Source organism: Coregonus clupeaformis, chromosome 10 (assembly GCF_020615455.1).
Source record: "Coregonus clupeaformis isolate EN_2021a chromosome 10, ASM2061545v1, whole genome shotgun sequence".
NCBI classification, from domain to species: domain Eukaryota; kingdom Metazoa; phylum Chordata; class Actinopteri; order Salmoniformes; family Salmonidae; genus Coregonus; species Coregonus clupeaformis.
In genome coordinates, this window is record NC_059201.1 from 49,073,797 (window position 1) to 49,089,688 (window position 15,892).

General features: G+C 46.2%; 1 protein-coding gene across 1 annotated transcript in view; it reads right to left on the reverse strand.

Annotated features, from left to right (window-relative positions):
- The window catches only part of LOC121575425 (voltage-dependent calcium channel subunit alpha-2/delta-3-like), a 63,580-nt gene that overhangs the window by 11,639 nt on the left and 36,049 nt on the right, over positions 1-15,892 (reverse strand). Inside the window, exons 15-19 of the mRNA XM_045223061.1 lie at positions 14,502-14,573; positions 14,165-14,245; positions 13,975-14,049; positions 10,598-10,681; positions 6,152-6,223 (exon numbers count right to left, since the gene is read on the reverse strand). Coding sequence (XP_045078996.1) covers positions 6,152-6,223; positions 10,598-10,681; positions 13,975-14,049; positions 14,165-14,245; positions 14,502-14,573 — 384 coding nt within the window. The remainder of the gene's footprint in view (positions 1-6,151; positions 6,224-10,597; positions 10,682-13,974; positions 14,050-14,164; positions 14,246-14,501; positions 14,574-15,892) is intronic.

Here is a 15,892-nt window from a genome sequence, read left to right on the forward strand (position 1 = left end):
CATGTCGGCCTTCCGAATCTGCGGTGGAAGGAGGCAGAGCTACAGAGGTGTTTGTCAGACTAGGAGACATACCGCAAATCGGTCTTCTCACAAAAATATCTGTAGCGTCCGAACGGTTTGGCCTACAAACTCTAAGGAAAGATGAGATTCTCACAATCACGATGGTGTTCTCCGTTTTGCTCTACGACCCCCACAAGTGTCAGTCGGTACCACCAATCTGCCAAATTCTGTCTGTAGCGTCTGAACAGTTTAGCCTACAAACTAATACAGGGTTTTCCAAAGTCGGTCCTCGGGACCCCAAGGGGTGCACGTTTTGTTTTTTGCCCTAGCACTACACAGATGATTCAAATAATTAACTAATCATCATGCTTTGATAATTTGAATTAGCTGTGTAGTGTTAGGGAAAAGAAAGAAAAAAACGTGCATCCTTTTGGGTCCCGAGGACCAAGTTTGGGAAACTCTGCACTAATATGACCTCACCATCGAAAGGTGAGACTGTCACGAACACGTATATGTTTGTTGTTTTGCTCTAGGACGCCCACCACACAAGCCACACAAGCCTCGTCTGAAGGTAGCCCGGTACCAGTTTAAAAAAATTAATGGAAGTATAGTTGAAGTCGGAAATGTACATACACTTAGTAATTAAAACTAGTTTTTCAACAACTCCACAAATTTCTTGGTAACAAACTATAGTTTTAGCAAGTTGGTTAGGACATCTACTTTGTGCAAGACACAAGTAATTTTTCCAACAATTGTTTACAGACAGATTATTTCACTTATAATTCACTGTATCACAATTCCAGTGGGTCAGAAGTTTACATACACTAAGTTGACTGTGCCTTTAAACAGCTTGGAAAATTCCAGAAAATGATGTCATGGCTTTAGAAGCTTCTGATAGGCTAATCATTTGAGTCAATTGGAGGTGTACCTGTGGATGTATTTCAAGGCCTACCTTCAAACTCAGTGCCTCTTTGCTTGTCATCATGGGAAAATCAAAAGAAATCAGCCAAGACCTCAGAAAAATAATTGTATAACTCCACAAGTCAGGTTCATCCTTGGGAGCAATTTCCAAACCCCTGAAGGTACCACGTTAATCTGTACAAACAATAGTATGCAAGTATAACCGCCATACCGCTCAGGAAGGAGACGCGTTCTGTCTCCTAGAGATGAACGTACTTTGGTGTGAAAAGTGCAAATCAATCCCAGAACAACAGCAAAGGACCTTGTGAAGATGCTGGAGGAAACAGGTACAAAAGTATCTATATCCACAGTAAAACAAGTCCTACAGTTGAAGTCGGAGGTTTACATACACCTTAGCCAAATACATTTAAACTCAGTTTTTCCACAATTCCTGACATTTAATCCTAGTAAACATTCCCTGTATTAGGTCAGTTAGGATCACCACTTTATTTTAAGAATGTGAAATGTCAGAATAATAGTAGAGAGAATGATTTATTTCAGCTTTTATTTATTTCATTACATTCCCAGTGGGTCAGAAGTTTACATACACTCAATTATAATTTGGTAGCATTGCCTTTAAATTATTTAACTTGGGTCAAACGTTTCGGGTAGCCTTCCACAAGCTTCCCACAATAAATTGGGTGAATTTTGGCCCATTCCTCCTGACAGAGCTGGTGTAACTGAGTCAGGTTTGTAGGCCTCCTTGCTCGCACACGCTTTTTCAGTTCTGCCCACACATTTTCTATAGGATTGAGGTCAGGGCTTTGTGATTGCCACTCCAATACCTTGACTTTGTTGTCCTTAAGCCATTTTGCCACAACTTTGGAAGTATGCTTGGGGTCATTGTCCATTTGGAAAACCCATTTGCGACCAAGCTTTAACTTCCTGACTGATGTCTTGAGATGTTGCTTCAATATATCCACATAATTTTCCTTCCTCATGATGCCATCTATTTTGTGAAATGCACCAGTCCCTCCTGCAGCAAAGCACCCCCACAGCATGATGCTGCCACCCCTGTGCTTCACGGTTGGGATGGTGTTCTTCGGCTTGCAAGCAACCCCCTTTTTCCTCCAAACATAACGACGGTCATTATGGCCAAACAGTTCTATTTTTGTTTCGTCAGACCAGAGGACTTTCTCCGAAAAGTACGATATTTGTCCCAATGTGTGAGTCCCGCTTGCAATGCCAGCATTGTGGGTTCAATTCCCACGGGGGACAGTATGAAAATGTATGCACTCACTAACTGTAAGTCGCTCTGGATAAGAGTGTCTGCTAAATGACTAAAATGTAAAATGTAATGTGCAGTTGCAAACCGTAGTCTGGCTTTTTTATGGTGGTTTTGGAGTAGTGGCTTCTTCCTTGCTGAGCGGCCTTTCAGGTTATGTCGATATAGGACTTGTTTTACTGTGGATATAGATACTTTTGTAGCTGTTTCCTCCAGCATCTTCACAAGGTCCTTTGCTGTTGTTCTGGGATTGATTTGCACTTTTCGCACCAAAGTACGTTCATCTCTAGGAGACAGAACGCGTCTCCTTCCTGAGCGGTATGACGGCTGCGTGGTCCCATGGTGTTTATACTTGTGTACTATTGTTTGTACAGATGAACGTGGTACCTTCAGGCGTTTGGAAATTGCTCCCAAGGATGAACCAGACCAAATCTGAGGTCTTGGCTGATTTCTTTAGATTTTCCCATGATGTCAAGCAAAGAGGCACTGAGTTTGAAGGTAGGCCTTGAAATACATCCACAGGTACTCCTCCAATTGACTCAAATTATGTCAATTAGCCTATCAGAAGCTTCTAAAGCCATGACATCATGTTCTGGAATTTTCCAAGCTGTTTAAAGGCACAGTCAACTTAAGTGTATGTAAACTTCTGACCCACTGGAATTGTGATACAGTGAATTATAAGTGAAATAATCTGTCTGTAAACAATTGTTGGAAAATGTACTTGTGTCATGCACAAAGTAGATGTCCTAACCGACTTGCCAAAACTATAGTTTGTTAACAAGACATTTGTGGAGAGGTTGAAAAACAAGTTTTAATGACTCCAACCAACAGTGGGGAGAACAAGTATTTGATACACTGCCGATTTTGCAGGTTTTACTACTTACAAAGCATGTAGAGGTCTGTAATTTTTTATCATAGGTACACTTCAACTGTGAGAGACGGAATCTAAAACAAAAATCCAGAAAATCACATTGTATGATTTTTAAGTATTTGATACATCAGAAAAGCAGAACTTAATATTTGGTACAGAAACCTTTGTTTGCAATTACAGAGATCATACGTTTCCTGTAGGTCTTGACCAGATTTGCACACACTGCAGCAGGGATTTTGGCCCAATCCTCCATACAGACCTTCTCCAGATCCTTCAGGTTTCGGGGCTGTCGCTGGGCAATACGGACTTTCAGCTCCCTCCAAAGATTTTCTATTGGGTTCAGGTCTGGAGACTGGCTAGGCCACTCCAGGACCTTGAGATGCTTCTTACGGAGCCACTCCTTAGTTGCCCTGGCTGTGTGTTTCGGGTCGTTGTCATGCTGGAAGACCCAGCCACGATCCATCTTCAATGCTCTTACTGAGGGAAGGAGGTTGTTGGCCAAGATCTCGCGATACATGGCCCCATCCTTCCTCCCCTCAATACGGTGCAGTCGTCCTGTCCACTTTGCAGAAAAGCATCCCCAAAGAATGATGTTTCCACCTCCATGCTTCACGGTTGGGATGGTGTTCTTGGGGTTGTACTCATCCTTCTTCTTCTTCCTCCAAACACGGCGAGTGGATTTTAGACCAAAAAGCTCTATTTTTGTCTCATCAGACCACATGACCTTCTCCCAATCCTCCTCTGGATCATCCAGATGGTCATTGGCAAACTTCAGACGGGCCTGGACATGCGCTGGCTTGAGCAGGGGGACCTTGCGTGCGCTGCAGGATTTTAATCCATGACGGCGTAGTGTGTTACTAATGGTTTTCTTTGAGACTGTGGTCCCAGCTCTCTTCAGGTCATTGACCAGGTCCTGCCGTGTAGTTCTGGGCTGATCCCTCACCTTCCTCATGATCATTGATGCCCCACCAGGTGAGATCTTGCATGGAGCCCCAGACCGAGGGTGATTGACCGTCATCTTGAACTTCTTCCATTTTCTAATAATTGCACCAACAGTTGTTGCCTTCTCACCAAGCTGCTTGCCTATTGTCCTGTAGCCCATCCCAGCCTTGTGCAGGTCTACAATTTTATCCCTGATGTCCTTACACAGCTATCTGGTCTTGGCCATTGTGGAGAGGTTGGAGTCGGTTTGATTGAGTGTGTGGACAGGTGTCTTTTATACAGGTAATGAGTTCAAACAGGTGCAGTTAATACAGGTAATGAGTGGAGAACAGGAGGGCTTCTTAAAGAAAAACTAACAGGTCTGTGAGAGCCGGAATTCTTACTGGTTGGTAGGTGATCAAAACTTATGTCATGCAATAAAATGCAAATTAATTACTTAAAAATCATACAATGTGATTTTCTGGATTTTTGTTTTAGATTCCGTCTCTCACAGTTGAAGTGTACCTATGATAAAAATTACAGACCTCTACATGCTTTGTAAGTAGGAAAACCTGCAAAATCGGCAGTGTATTAAATACTTGTTCTCCCCACTGTAAGTGTATGTAAACTTCCGACTTCAACTGTATATTGACATAACCTGAAATGCCGCTCAGCAAGGAAGAAGCCACTGCTCCAAAACCACCATAAAAAAGCCAAACTACGTTTTGCAACTGCACATGGGGACAAAGATCATACTTTTTTGAGAAATGTCCTCTGGTCTGATGAAAGAAATAGAACTGTTTGGCCATAATGACCATCGTTATGTTTGGAGGAAAAAGGGGGTTGCTTGCAAGCCCAAGAACACCATCCCAACCGTGAAGCTCGGGGGTGGCAGCATCATGCTCTGGGGGTGCTTTGCTGCAGGAGGGACTGGTGCACTTCACAAAATAGATGGCATCATGAGGAAGGAAAATTATGTGGATATATTGAAGCAACATCTCAAGACATCAGTCAGGAAGTTAAAGCTTGGTCGCAAATGGATCTTCCAAATGGACAATGACCCCAAGCATACTTCCAAAGTTGTGGCAAAATGGCTTAAGGACAACAAAGTCAAGGTATTGGAGTGGCCATCACAAAGCCCTGACCTAAATTCTATAGAAAATGTGTGGGCAGAACTGAAAAAGCGTGTGCAAACAAGGAGGCCTACAAACCTGACTCAGTTACACCAGCTCTGTCAGGAGGAATGGGCCAAAATTCACCCAACTTATTGTGGGAAGCTTGTGGAAGGCTACCCAACTCGTTTGACCCAAGTTAAACAATTTAGAGGCAATGCTACCAAATACTAATTGAGTGTATGTAAACTTCTTACCCACTGGGAATGTGATGAAAGAAATAAAAGCTGAAATAAATAATTCTCTCTACTGTTACTCTGACATTTCACATTCTTAAAGTAAAGTAGTGATCCTAACTGACCTAAAACAGGGAATTTTTACTAGGATTAAATGTCAGGAATTGTGAAAAACAGAGTTTAAATGTATTTGGCTAAGGTGTATGTAAACTTCCGACTTCAACTGTATATATGTAAGTAGTTTAGCGCCAAAAAAAAGGGTTAAATATGGGTAGAAAGAATATTTACAAAGATTTCCTGAGCTTTCTTATTTCTCTTAGATATAGGACAGACACTTCAAAACATACTTCCCTTAGATGTATTTATTTATCTGTTTTGCCATATATGAACATGTTATTCAACGTGTTTCTATGGGGTAATAGCAGTAAGGCCAAATTCAATGTTTTATGTATAACTTTTTTAGTAACTTATTTTTTCGGGGTCCTAAAATTCTAAATCAAATAGCTAAATGGGGCTGCAGGTAGCTTAGTGGTTAAGAGCGTTGTGCCGGTAACCGAAAGGTCGCTGGTTCTAATCCCCGAGCAGATTAGGTGAAAAATCTGTCGATGTGCCCTTGAGCAAGGCACTTAACCCTAATTGCTCCTGTAAGTCGCTCTGGATAAGAGCGTCTCCTAAATGACTTAAATGTAAATGATCCTTGGTATGACCATCTTAAAACAATTCCATATGTTAACCCATCCCCGCGCCCTTAGACCTTAGGGGGTTCAAAAGAAGAGTGTCATCGTTTCTTTAATTGTCAGAGTCATAATATAATCTTTAATCTCACCCCTTTGTCCACTGTCTTCTTCACCTCCATGGAGAATGTCCCAGTCTTCCTGTTGACCATGGCATTACGCAGCTGAAACATAAGAACAGGATATTTATCAAGATGCAAGGACTGCATGCTGTCTGAGAGTATACAGCTCCCCAGGACTCCCTGGAAAGCAGTGGCAATTCTTACTGAGTGGACTTTCCAGGTTAAATAAACAAAATCTAATTACAAGGATACTTCAGGATTTTGTCAGTGAAGCCCTTTATCTCCGTCTCTGCGTGCAGTTTGAAGGAAGTTGCTAACTAGTGTTAGTGCAATTGCTAACTAGCGTTAGCACGCTAGTAGATACAGTGAGGGAAGAAAGTATTTGATCCCCTGCTGATTTTGTACGTTTGCCCACTGACAAAGAAATGATCAGTCTATAATTTTAATGGTAGGTTTATTTGAACAGTGAGAGACAGAATAACAACAAAAATATCCAGAAAAACACATGTCAAAAATGTTATAAATTGATTTGCATTTTAATGAGGTATATTTATAAAGGTAACGAGCTGAGATTAGGAGCACTCTTAAAGGGAGTGCTCCTAATCTTAGATTGTTACCTGTATAAAAGACACCTGTCCACAGAAGCAATCAATCAATAAGATTCCAAACTCTCCACCATGGCCAAGACCAAAGAGCTCTCCAAGGATGTCAGGGACAAGATTGTAGACCTACACAAGGCTGGAATGGGCTACAAGACCATCGCCAAGCAGCTTGGTGAGAAGGTGACAACAGTAGGTGCGATTATTCGCAAATGGAAGATACACAAAATAACTGTCAATCTCCCTCGGCCTGGGGCTCCATGCAAGATCTCATCTCGTGGAGTTGCAATGATCATGAGGAACGGTGAGGAATCAGCCCAGAACTACACGGGAGGATCTTGTCAATGATCTCAAGGCAGCTGGGACCATAGTCACCAAGAAAACAATTGGTAACATACTACGCCGTAAAGGACTGAAATCCTGCAGCGCCCGCAAGGCCCCCCTGCTCAAGAAAGCACATATACAGGGCCATCTGAAGTTTGCCAATGAACATCTGAATGATTCAGAGGAGAACTGGGTGAAAGTGTTGTGTTCAGATGAGACCAAAATGGAGCTCTTTGGCATCAACTCAACTCGCTGTGTTTGGAGGAGGAGGAATGCTGCCTATGATCCCAAGAACACCATCCCCACCGTCAAACATGGAGGTGGAAACATTATGCTTTGGGGGTGTTTTCTGCTAAGGGGACAGGACAACTTCACTGCATCAAAGGGACGATGGACGGGGCCATGTACCGTCAAATCTTGGGTGAGAACATCCTTCCCTCAGCCAGGGCATTGAAAATGGGTCGTGGATTGGTATTCCAGCATGACAATGACCCAAAACACACGGCCAAGGCAACAAAGGAGTGGCTCAAGAAGAAGCACATTAAGGTCCTGGAGTGGCCTAGCCAGTCTCCAGACCTTAATCCCATAGAAAATCTGTGGAGGGAGCTGAAGGTTCGAGTTGCCAAACATCAGCCTCTAAACCTTAATGACTTGGAGAAGATCTGCAAAGAGGAGTGTGTCACGATCGTTTATGGACGAGACGGACCAAGGCGCAGCGTGATAAGCGTACATTTTATTACGTACTTAACCCACGACAAAACAACAAACAAACGAAACGTGAAGTCCTAGGTTACACAAAACAAACCTTAACGGAACAAGATCCCACACCGACTAGTGCCAAACAGGCTGCCTAAGTATGGTCCCCAATCAGAGACAACGAGATACAGCTGCCTCTGATTGGGAACCACCCTGGCCAACATAGATCAACACGATCTAGAAAACACAACATAGAACATATGACATAGAAACTCCACACCCTGGCTCAACATTTAAGAGTCCCCAGAGCCAGGGCGTGACAGTACCCACCCACCCCAAAGGCGCGGACTGCGACTGGCACCGCTGGCTGGAGCTGGACCCGACGACGGTGGATCAATCTATACAGGCTCCGGACTGGAGCCGCTTGCCGGAGCTGGACTGGGCACCGGTGGAGCGGATTGCTCTGGCTCCGGAGTGGATCTGCTGACAGGAGTTGGACCGGACCCTGGTGGAGCGGATTGCTCTGGCTCCGGAGTGGAGCAGCTGACCGGTGCCGGACCAGGCACCGGTGGAGCAGGAGCGGGCCGGACCGGGCTGACGACGCGCACCCCTGGCCTGGTGCGGGGAGCAGGAGCGGGCCGGACCGGGCTGACGACGCGTACCACTGGCTTGGTGCGGGGAGCAGGAACGGGCCGCACCGGGCTGATGACGCGCACCACTGGCTTGGTGCGGGGAGCAGGAACGGGCCGGACCAGGCTGGCGACGCGCACCACTGGCTTGGTGCGGGGAGCAGGAACGGGCCGGACCGGGCTGACGACGCGCTCCACTGGCTTGGTGCGGGGAGCAGGAACGGACCGGACCGGGCTGGCGACGCGCACCACAGGCTTGGTGCGGAGAGCAGGAACGGGCCGGACCGGGCTGGCGATGCGCACCACTGGCTTGGTGCGAGGGGCAGGAACAGGCCGGACCGGGCTAGCGACGCGCACCACTGGCTTGGTGCGAGGGGCAGGAACAGGCCGGACCGGGCTGGCGACGCGCACCACTGGCTTGGTGCGAGGGGCAGGAAGAGGCCGGACCGGGCTGGCGATGCGCACCACTGGCTTGGCGCGAGGGACAGGAACAGGCCGGACCGGACTGGGAACACACACCCCTGGCTTGGTGCGGGGAGCAGGAACAGGCCGGACCGGGCTGGCGACGCGCACGGGGGGCAGGAACAGGCCGGACCGGGCTGGCAACGCGCACCACTGGCTTGGTGCGAGGGACAGGAACAGGCCGGGCTGGACTGGGAACACGCACCACGGGCTTGGTGCGGGGAGCCGGAACGGGCTGGGCCGGACTGTGGAGGCGGACTGGAGGTCTGGAGCGAAGAGCTGACACAACCCGTCCTGGCTGAATGCCTACTTCCACACAACATGTGTGAGGCATCAGCACAGGACGTACGGGGCTGTGCACTCGTACTGGCGATACAGCACGTGGCACAGGCGCAAGATATACGGCACCGAGGAGGCGTACTGGAGACCACGAGCATTGAGCCGGCACACCCCGTCCTGGCTGAATGCCCATCTTCGCACGACACGTGCGTGGTGCTAGCACAGGACATACAGGACTGTGCCGGAACACTCGCGGCACAGTACATGGCTCCGCATAACACGGAGCCTGCCCAGTCACACGCTTCCTAGCATGAGTGCGGGGAGTTGGCTCTGCTCTAACACTAGGCTCCGCCAACCACCCTTTTAGCCCCCCCAAAAAAAATATTGGGGCTGTCTCTCGGGCTTCCTCCTCGGCCGGCACCTCCTGCGTTGCCGCTGCTCCTCTCTATAGCGCGCCTCCACAGTCTCCTCCCAAGGACGGCGATCCATTCCGGCCTGAATCTCCTCCCAAGTCCAGGATCCCTTCCCATCCAGGATCTCCTCCCAGGTCCAGGCTATCTGTTCCTGGACACGCTGCTTGGTCCTTAGTTGGTGGGATCTTCTGTCACGCTCGTTTACTGATGAGACGGACCAAGGCGCAGTGTGATAAGCGTACATTTTATTACGTACTTAACTCACGACAAAACAACAAACAAACGAAACGTGAAGTCCTAGGTTACACAAAACAAACCTTAACGGAACAAGATCCCACACCGACTAGTGCCAAACAGGCTGCCTAAGTATGGTCCCCAATCAGAGACAACGAGATATAGCTGCCTCTGATTGGGAACCACCCTGGCCAACATTGATCAACACGATCTAGAAAACACAACATAGAACATATGACATAGAAACTCCACACCCTGGCTCAACATTTAAGAGTCCCCAGAGCCAGGGCGTGACAGAGTGGAACAAAATCCCTCCTGAGATGTGTGCAAACCTGGTGGCCAACTACAAGAAACGTCTGACCTCTGTGATTGCCAACAGGGGTTTTGCCACCAAGTACTAAGTCATGTTTTGCAGAGGGGTCAAATACTTATTTCCCTCATTAAAATGCAAATAAATTTATAACATTTTTGACATGCGTTCTTCTGGATTTTTTTGTTGTTATTCTGTCTCTCACTGTTCAAATAAACCTACCATTAAAATTATACACTGATCATGTCTTTGTCAGTGGGCAAACGTACAAATTCAGCAGTGGATCAAATACTTTTTTCCCTCACTGTACCATAGACTTCCAGTCATTGGGCTAACGCTAGTTAGCATTGGCTCACGAAACTACCTCTAACTTCCTTCAAACTGCATACAGAGACATAATAATGGTATCCATGAGTTCATCTGACTCCGGTTGAAGTAATCCCGAAGTATCCCTTTTAGTATAGTAAAGGCAGTAGTATCTTATCAGGAGTGTGTGTAAAATGTTTTGTTATGTCATGGTTTAGACGTACAAAGTCATCCTTGTCCTCCCACTCCACTTCTGACAGGTCCACACTGCTGTAGTTGGGCTTCCTCCTCTTCTGGCCCTCCTGGTACTGAGGCACAGAGGAACACACATTTGATGGGAACAGTTGAGGAAGTCTAGATTTTGGTTACACTGTGGATGGTTTGGGTGCACAGCTAAGTTAAGAGTGAACCTATACAAGGCTTCGTTCACACAGTCCTGCTCAAAACCAGAACACTCCTAGCCAGGTTAAGCAGACTGACCACTGTGTTCAAACAGAATGTGAGCTATCGTGAAGTCAGGCTGGTTCCACCAGGCTAGAACTCCCCAAATTGAATACCAAATTGATCAGTTCAATCAACAACCAATACTATAAACATGTCCAGTCCCACACACAAAGTCCAGTAGGGTCTAGTTCAGCCTCAGAATAGACAACCACAGTCACAGCACAGTCTAAGGCACAGAGAAACACACACTTACAGTACATAGAAAACACACAGCAACACATACTAAAACACATATACACACAAACACACACAGTGGCACAGAGAGGTACTAACATCACATATACACTGTTACACACAGATCCACTAGCACCAGTTTCCAGTGGGACCCATGCAGGATCCCAGAGAGAGAGTGAGTGTCTGTGGTCTATTCTCTGTATAGTACAGTTACAGGACAGGATGGTTACCTCTGGGTTAGTGTTATCTCAGTTAGCCAGGGCCAGCCAGCCCTACAGTAGTAGCAATGGCCTGTATCCCTCCCTGCATGCATACATCAAAGGAAAAGGTGGGCATTACAGATTGAGCCTCCCAACTTGCTCGGTAACACGTACTCACACTGTTTATGTGTATGTGGTTAACATAGTCTGTCATGTAACAGAAAAGGGCACAGGCATTCAGTGTCTGTATTTAAACTATTTATTTGAAGAGATGCTCCGGTACTTTTGTATACTTTACTTTTTAGCCAGTAGTTCTGAAAGTAGTGCTCACGAGCCAAAAGTGGTCTGCGAAAATGGCGTACTACATCACAGACAGTGGGGAGAACAAGTATTTGATACACTGCCGATTTTGCAGGTTTTCCTACTTACAAAGCATGTGAAAATCACATTGTATGATTTTTAAGTAATTAATTTGCATTTTATTGCATGACATAAGTATTTGATACATCAGAAAAGCAGAACTTAATATTTGGTACAGAAACCTTTGTTTGCAATTACAGTGATCATACGTTTCCTGTAGTTCTTGACCAGGTTTGCACACACTGCAGCAGGGATTTTGGCCCACTCCTCCATACAGACCTTCTCCAGATCCTTCAGGTTTCGGGGCTGTCGCTGGGCAATACGGACTTTCAGCTCCCTCCAAAGATTTTCTATTGGGTTCAGGTCTGGAGACTGGCTAGGCCACTCCAGGACCTTGAGATGCTTCTTACGGAGCCACTCCTTAGTTGCCCTGGCTGTGTGTTTCGGGTCGTTGTCATGCTGGAAGACACAGCCACGACCCATCTTCAATGCTCTTACTGAGGGAAGGAGGTTGTTGGCCAAGATCTCGCGATACATGGCCCCATCCATCCTCCCCTCAATACGGTGCAGTCGTCCTGTCCCCTTTGCAGAAAATAATCCCCAAAGAATGATGTTTCCACCTCCATGCTTCACGGTTGGGATGGTGTTCTTGGGGTTGTACTCATCCTTCTTCTTCCTCCAAACACGGCGAGTGGAGTTTAGACCAAAAAGCTATATTTTTGTCTCATCAGACCACATGACCTTCTCCCATTCCTCCTATGGATCATCCAGATGGTCATTAGCAAACTTCAGATGGGCCTGGACATGCGCTGGCTTGAGCAGGGGGACCTTGCGTGCGCTGCAGGATTTTAATCCATGACGGCGTAGTGTGTTACCAGCTCTCTTCAGGTCATTGACCAGGTCCTGCCATGTAGTTCTGGGTTGATCCCTCACCTTCCTCATGATCATTGATGCCCCACGAGGTGAGATCTTGCATGGAGCCCCAGACCGAGGGTGATTGACCGTCATCTTGAACTTCTTCCATTTTCTAACAATTGCGCCAACAGTTGTTGCCTTCTCACCAAGCTGCTTGCCTATTGTCCTGTAGCCCATCCCAGCCTTGTGCAGGTCTACAATTGTATCCCTGATGTCCTTACACAGCTCTCTGGTCTTGGCCATTGTGGAGAGGTTGGAGTCGGTTTGATTGAGTGTGTGGACAGGTGTCTTTTATACAGGTAACAAGTTCAAACAGGTGCAGTTAATACAGGTAATGAGTGGAGAACAGGAGGGCTTCTTAAAGAAAAACTAACAGGTCTGTGAGAGCCAGAATTCTTACTGGTTGGTAGGTGATAAAATACTTATGTCATGCAATAAAATGCAAATTAATTACTTAAAAATCATACAATGTGATTTTCTGGATTTTTGTTTTAGATTCCGTCTCTCACAGTTGAAGTGTACCTATGATAAAAATTACAGACCTCTACATGCTTTGTAAGTAGGAAAACCTGCAAAATCGGCAGTGTATCAAATACTTGTTCTCCCCACTGTATGTGCACATATGTGCAACACGTCATTGCGCTCTCTCTCTCTCTCGCTCTGCTGTGTGTGCATCTTGCTAGCTGTCCCTCAAATGGCGAGGGGCTGAAGCTCATTGGCTAGAACTCAAATTGCTAGGGGGCTGGACCACGTGGGTGAACATTTTGGGAAAATGACACAGCACATCTTCCAGAAAAACAAACTAGGGATTTCGTGGCTAATTGAGGTAAGATAGTAATTCTGCTCTTAGATTATACATGTATGAACTACACACTGACACATCTGGCCCAAAGCGGGAAGTTTAAAAAACGACTTAGTAGTCGCCAAAGTTCCGGAGCATGTCTTTAAAGGTCCAATGCAGCCAATTTTTTAAAAATCTCAATATCAAATCTTTTCTGGGTAACAATTAAGTATCTTAATGTGATTGTTCTCAATAAAAATGGTCCTAAAAAAACAAAAATATCTTCTTAGCAAAGAGCAATTTCTCAAGCAAGAATTTTGCTAGGACTCTCTGGGAGGAGTTTGAGTGGGGAGGGGAAAACTGAAATGTAGCTGTTTAACCACTTTAACCACAATCCCAAGGTTGGTATGTGTAAAGGTTGTGTGGGTTAGGGTTAGTGCATTGTGGCAAGACTAGGGTTAGGGACAGAGTTAGGGTTGCATAATTCAGGTAACTTTCCCAGAATTCCGAGGTTTTCCAGAACTCCTGGTTAGAAGATTCCCGGTATCAGGAGGGAATAAGCAGGAAATCCTGAATCCTCTAACCATTATTTCTGAGAAAACCTGTGATTTTACAACCCTAGAAAGGGAACCTAGTGTATGAGTGGGTTTAAAAGACAGTGTGTTACCAGTGGCCTTAGGTCCGGATGGGTCAGGATGAAGCCGTTGTTTGTGATGGCAAACGCGTAACCGTGGATACCCAGCTGAAGGCACAAAAACAATATATAGAGATACTTGATTACATGAAGTAGAGTACAGGACAACAGTAAATGACAACGCATCAAATTAGTCATAAACATGGGTTAGTAAACACAGTACCATGTGTTTAGGGATGATCTTCATGAGTTCCTGAAGAGGAATGTCTGTGCCCACTACCCCTAGGAGAATACCCTGGTTCTTCTGTAGGGGAGAGAGGAGCGAAAGAGTGAGTATACCACAGACAGACAGACAGACAGACAGACAGACAGACAGACAGACAGACAGACAGACAGACAGACAGACAGACAGACAGACAGACAGACAGACAGACAGACAGACAGACAGACAGACAGACAGACAGACAGACAGACAGACAGACAGACAGACAGACAGACAGACAGACAGACAGACAGAGGCACAGACAGACAGAGGCACAGACACAGACACACACACTTACCGTCTCGTTCTTGGTGCTGAACACAGGCATGGCCACAGTGGTCATCAGGCTAGGGCCCTTCTTGTTTCTGGACTGAGACAGAACACAGTGACAGAGACAGTGACAGACAGTGGCAAATACCATGGCTACTGAGAATAGCATAGCATTTAGCATCAGTCAGACAGGGAATACTATAGCAACAGCCTCTGATGATTAACATAATGGGAAGATCTCGATTGCATACTCCTCCCGTCCTCTCTCCTTGTCTCCTTCTCAAAACCCTTTGGATAAGAAAGCCAGAGGTCCCTCCCCTCTGGCCTTCTCCTCCAATGGGTTTTGAGAAGGAGACGAGGAGTGAGGAGAGAGGATGCGAGGAGTATGCAATCGAGATCTTCCCATTATGTTAATCATCAGAGGCTGTTGCTATAGTATTCCCTGTCTGACTGATGCTAAATGCTATGCTATTCGGTGTCAATAGAGGATCATATGCACCAATGTCCATCCCTGCCAAGTAGGCTTCATCACAACACATTTACAGTCCAGTAATTTCACCAAAATACATTTCACCAAACACTGTGCAGTAGAAATGTCGCCAAATGCTTTTTATACAAAATGTAAGTGAGTCTGCAGTGTAAATCTATGGTAAATGTTGCTTGTGGTTTTACAGTAAATGTATATTGAAGCTCCAGTTTAGAGCAATCCCCAGTGTGTGTGTGTGTGTCTCCGTTTTGGCTGAGAGCGGGGCTAAGCTCAGCAGGATGAGAACTGACATGATTAAACACATGTGCTCACTGAAACTAGGTCTGCTATTCCCTCACCTCACAGGCTCACGGACACAGCTGTGAGTGCTCTGTGTGTGAGTGTCATAGCCGCTGGAAGTAGTGGTTCTAAGGGTGCTGCAGCACACCCTGATAAATCACAATAAAAAAATAATGAATATAACAATAAAAAAAAATTGTACAAAATGAAACCCACATCTAAACATCTTCCCGCAGCCATGGTGAGTGCGTGGCTGTTTGTGTATGTGTGTGAGTGCTTGCGTGTGCGCGTGCTTACGTGTTTGGCTGTTGTGTGTGTTTGTGTTCATGTACGTGTGTAGGAGAGAGGCAGTGGACAGTGTAGGGTACTAGGGTGGGATTATGTGTCTTGGCTGCTCGACAAAATGACTGATGGAGGGTCTAACCATCGACCACCCCGCTTCCTCCCAGAGTAACAGCCCCTAAAGCCCAGTCTCACCTGTACAGGTAGACCCTGGTAGACCCCCCAGTTCATCAGAGGAGCTTAGTAAAGACACACTGGGAATATCCTGCAGCAGTCAGCAGCACTAGACACAAGAGAGCTTTCTGGGAAACGACCTTGTGCTAGCCCCCCCCGTCCAGTCCCCCCGTCCCCGTCCCCTCTCCTTCTTTCTC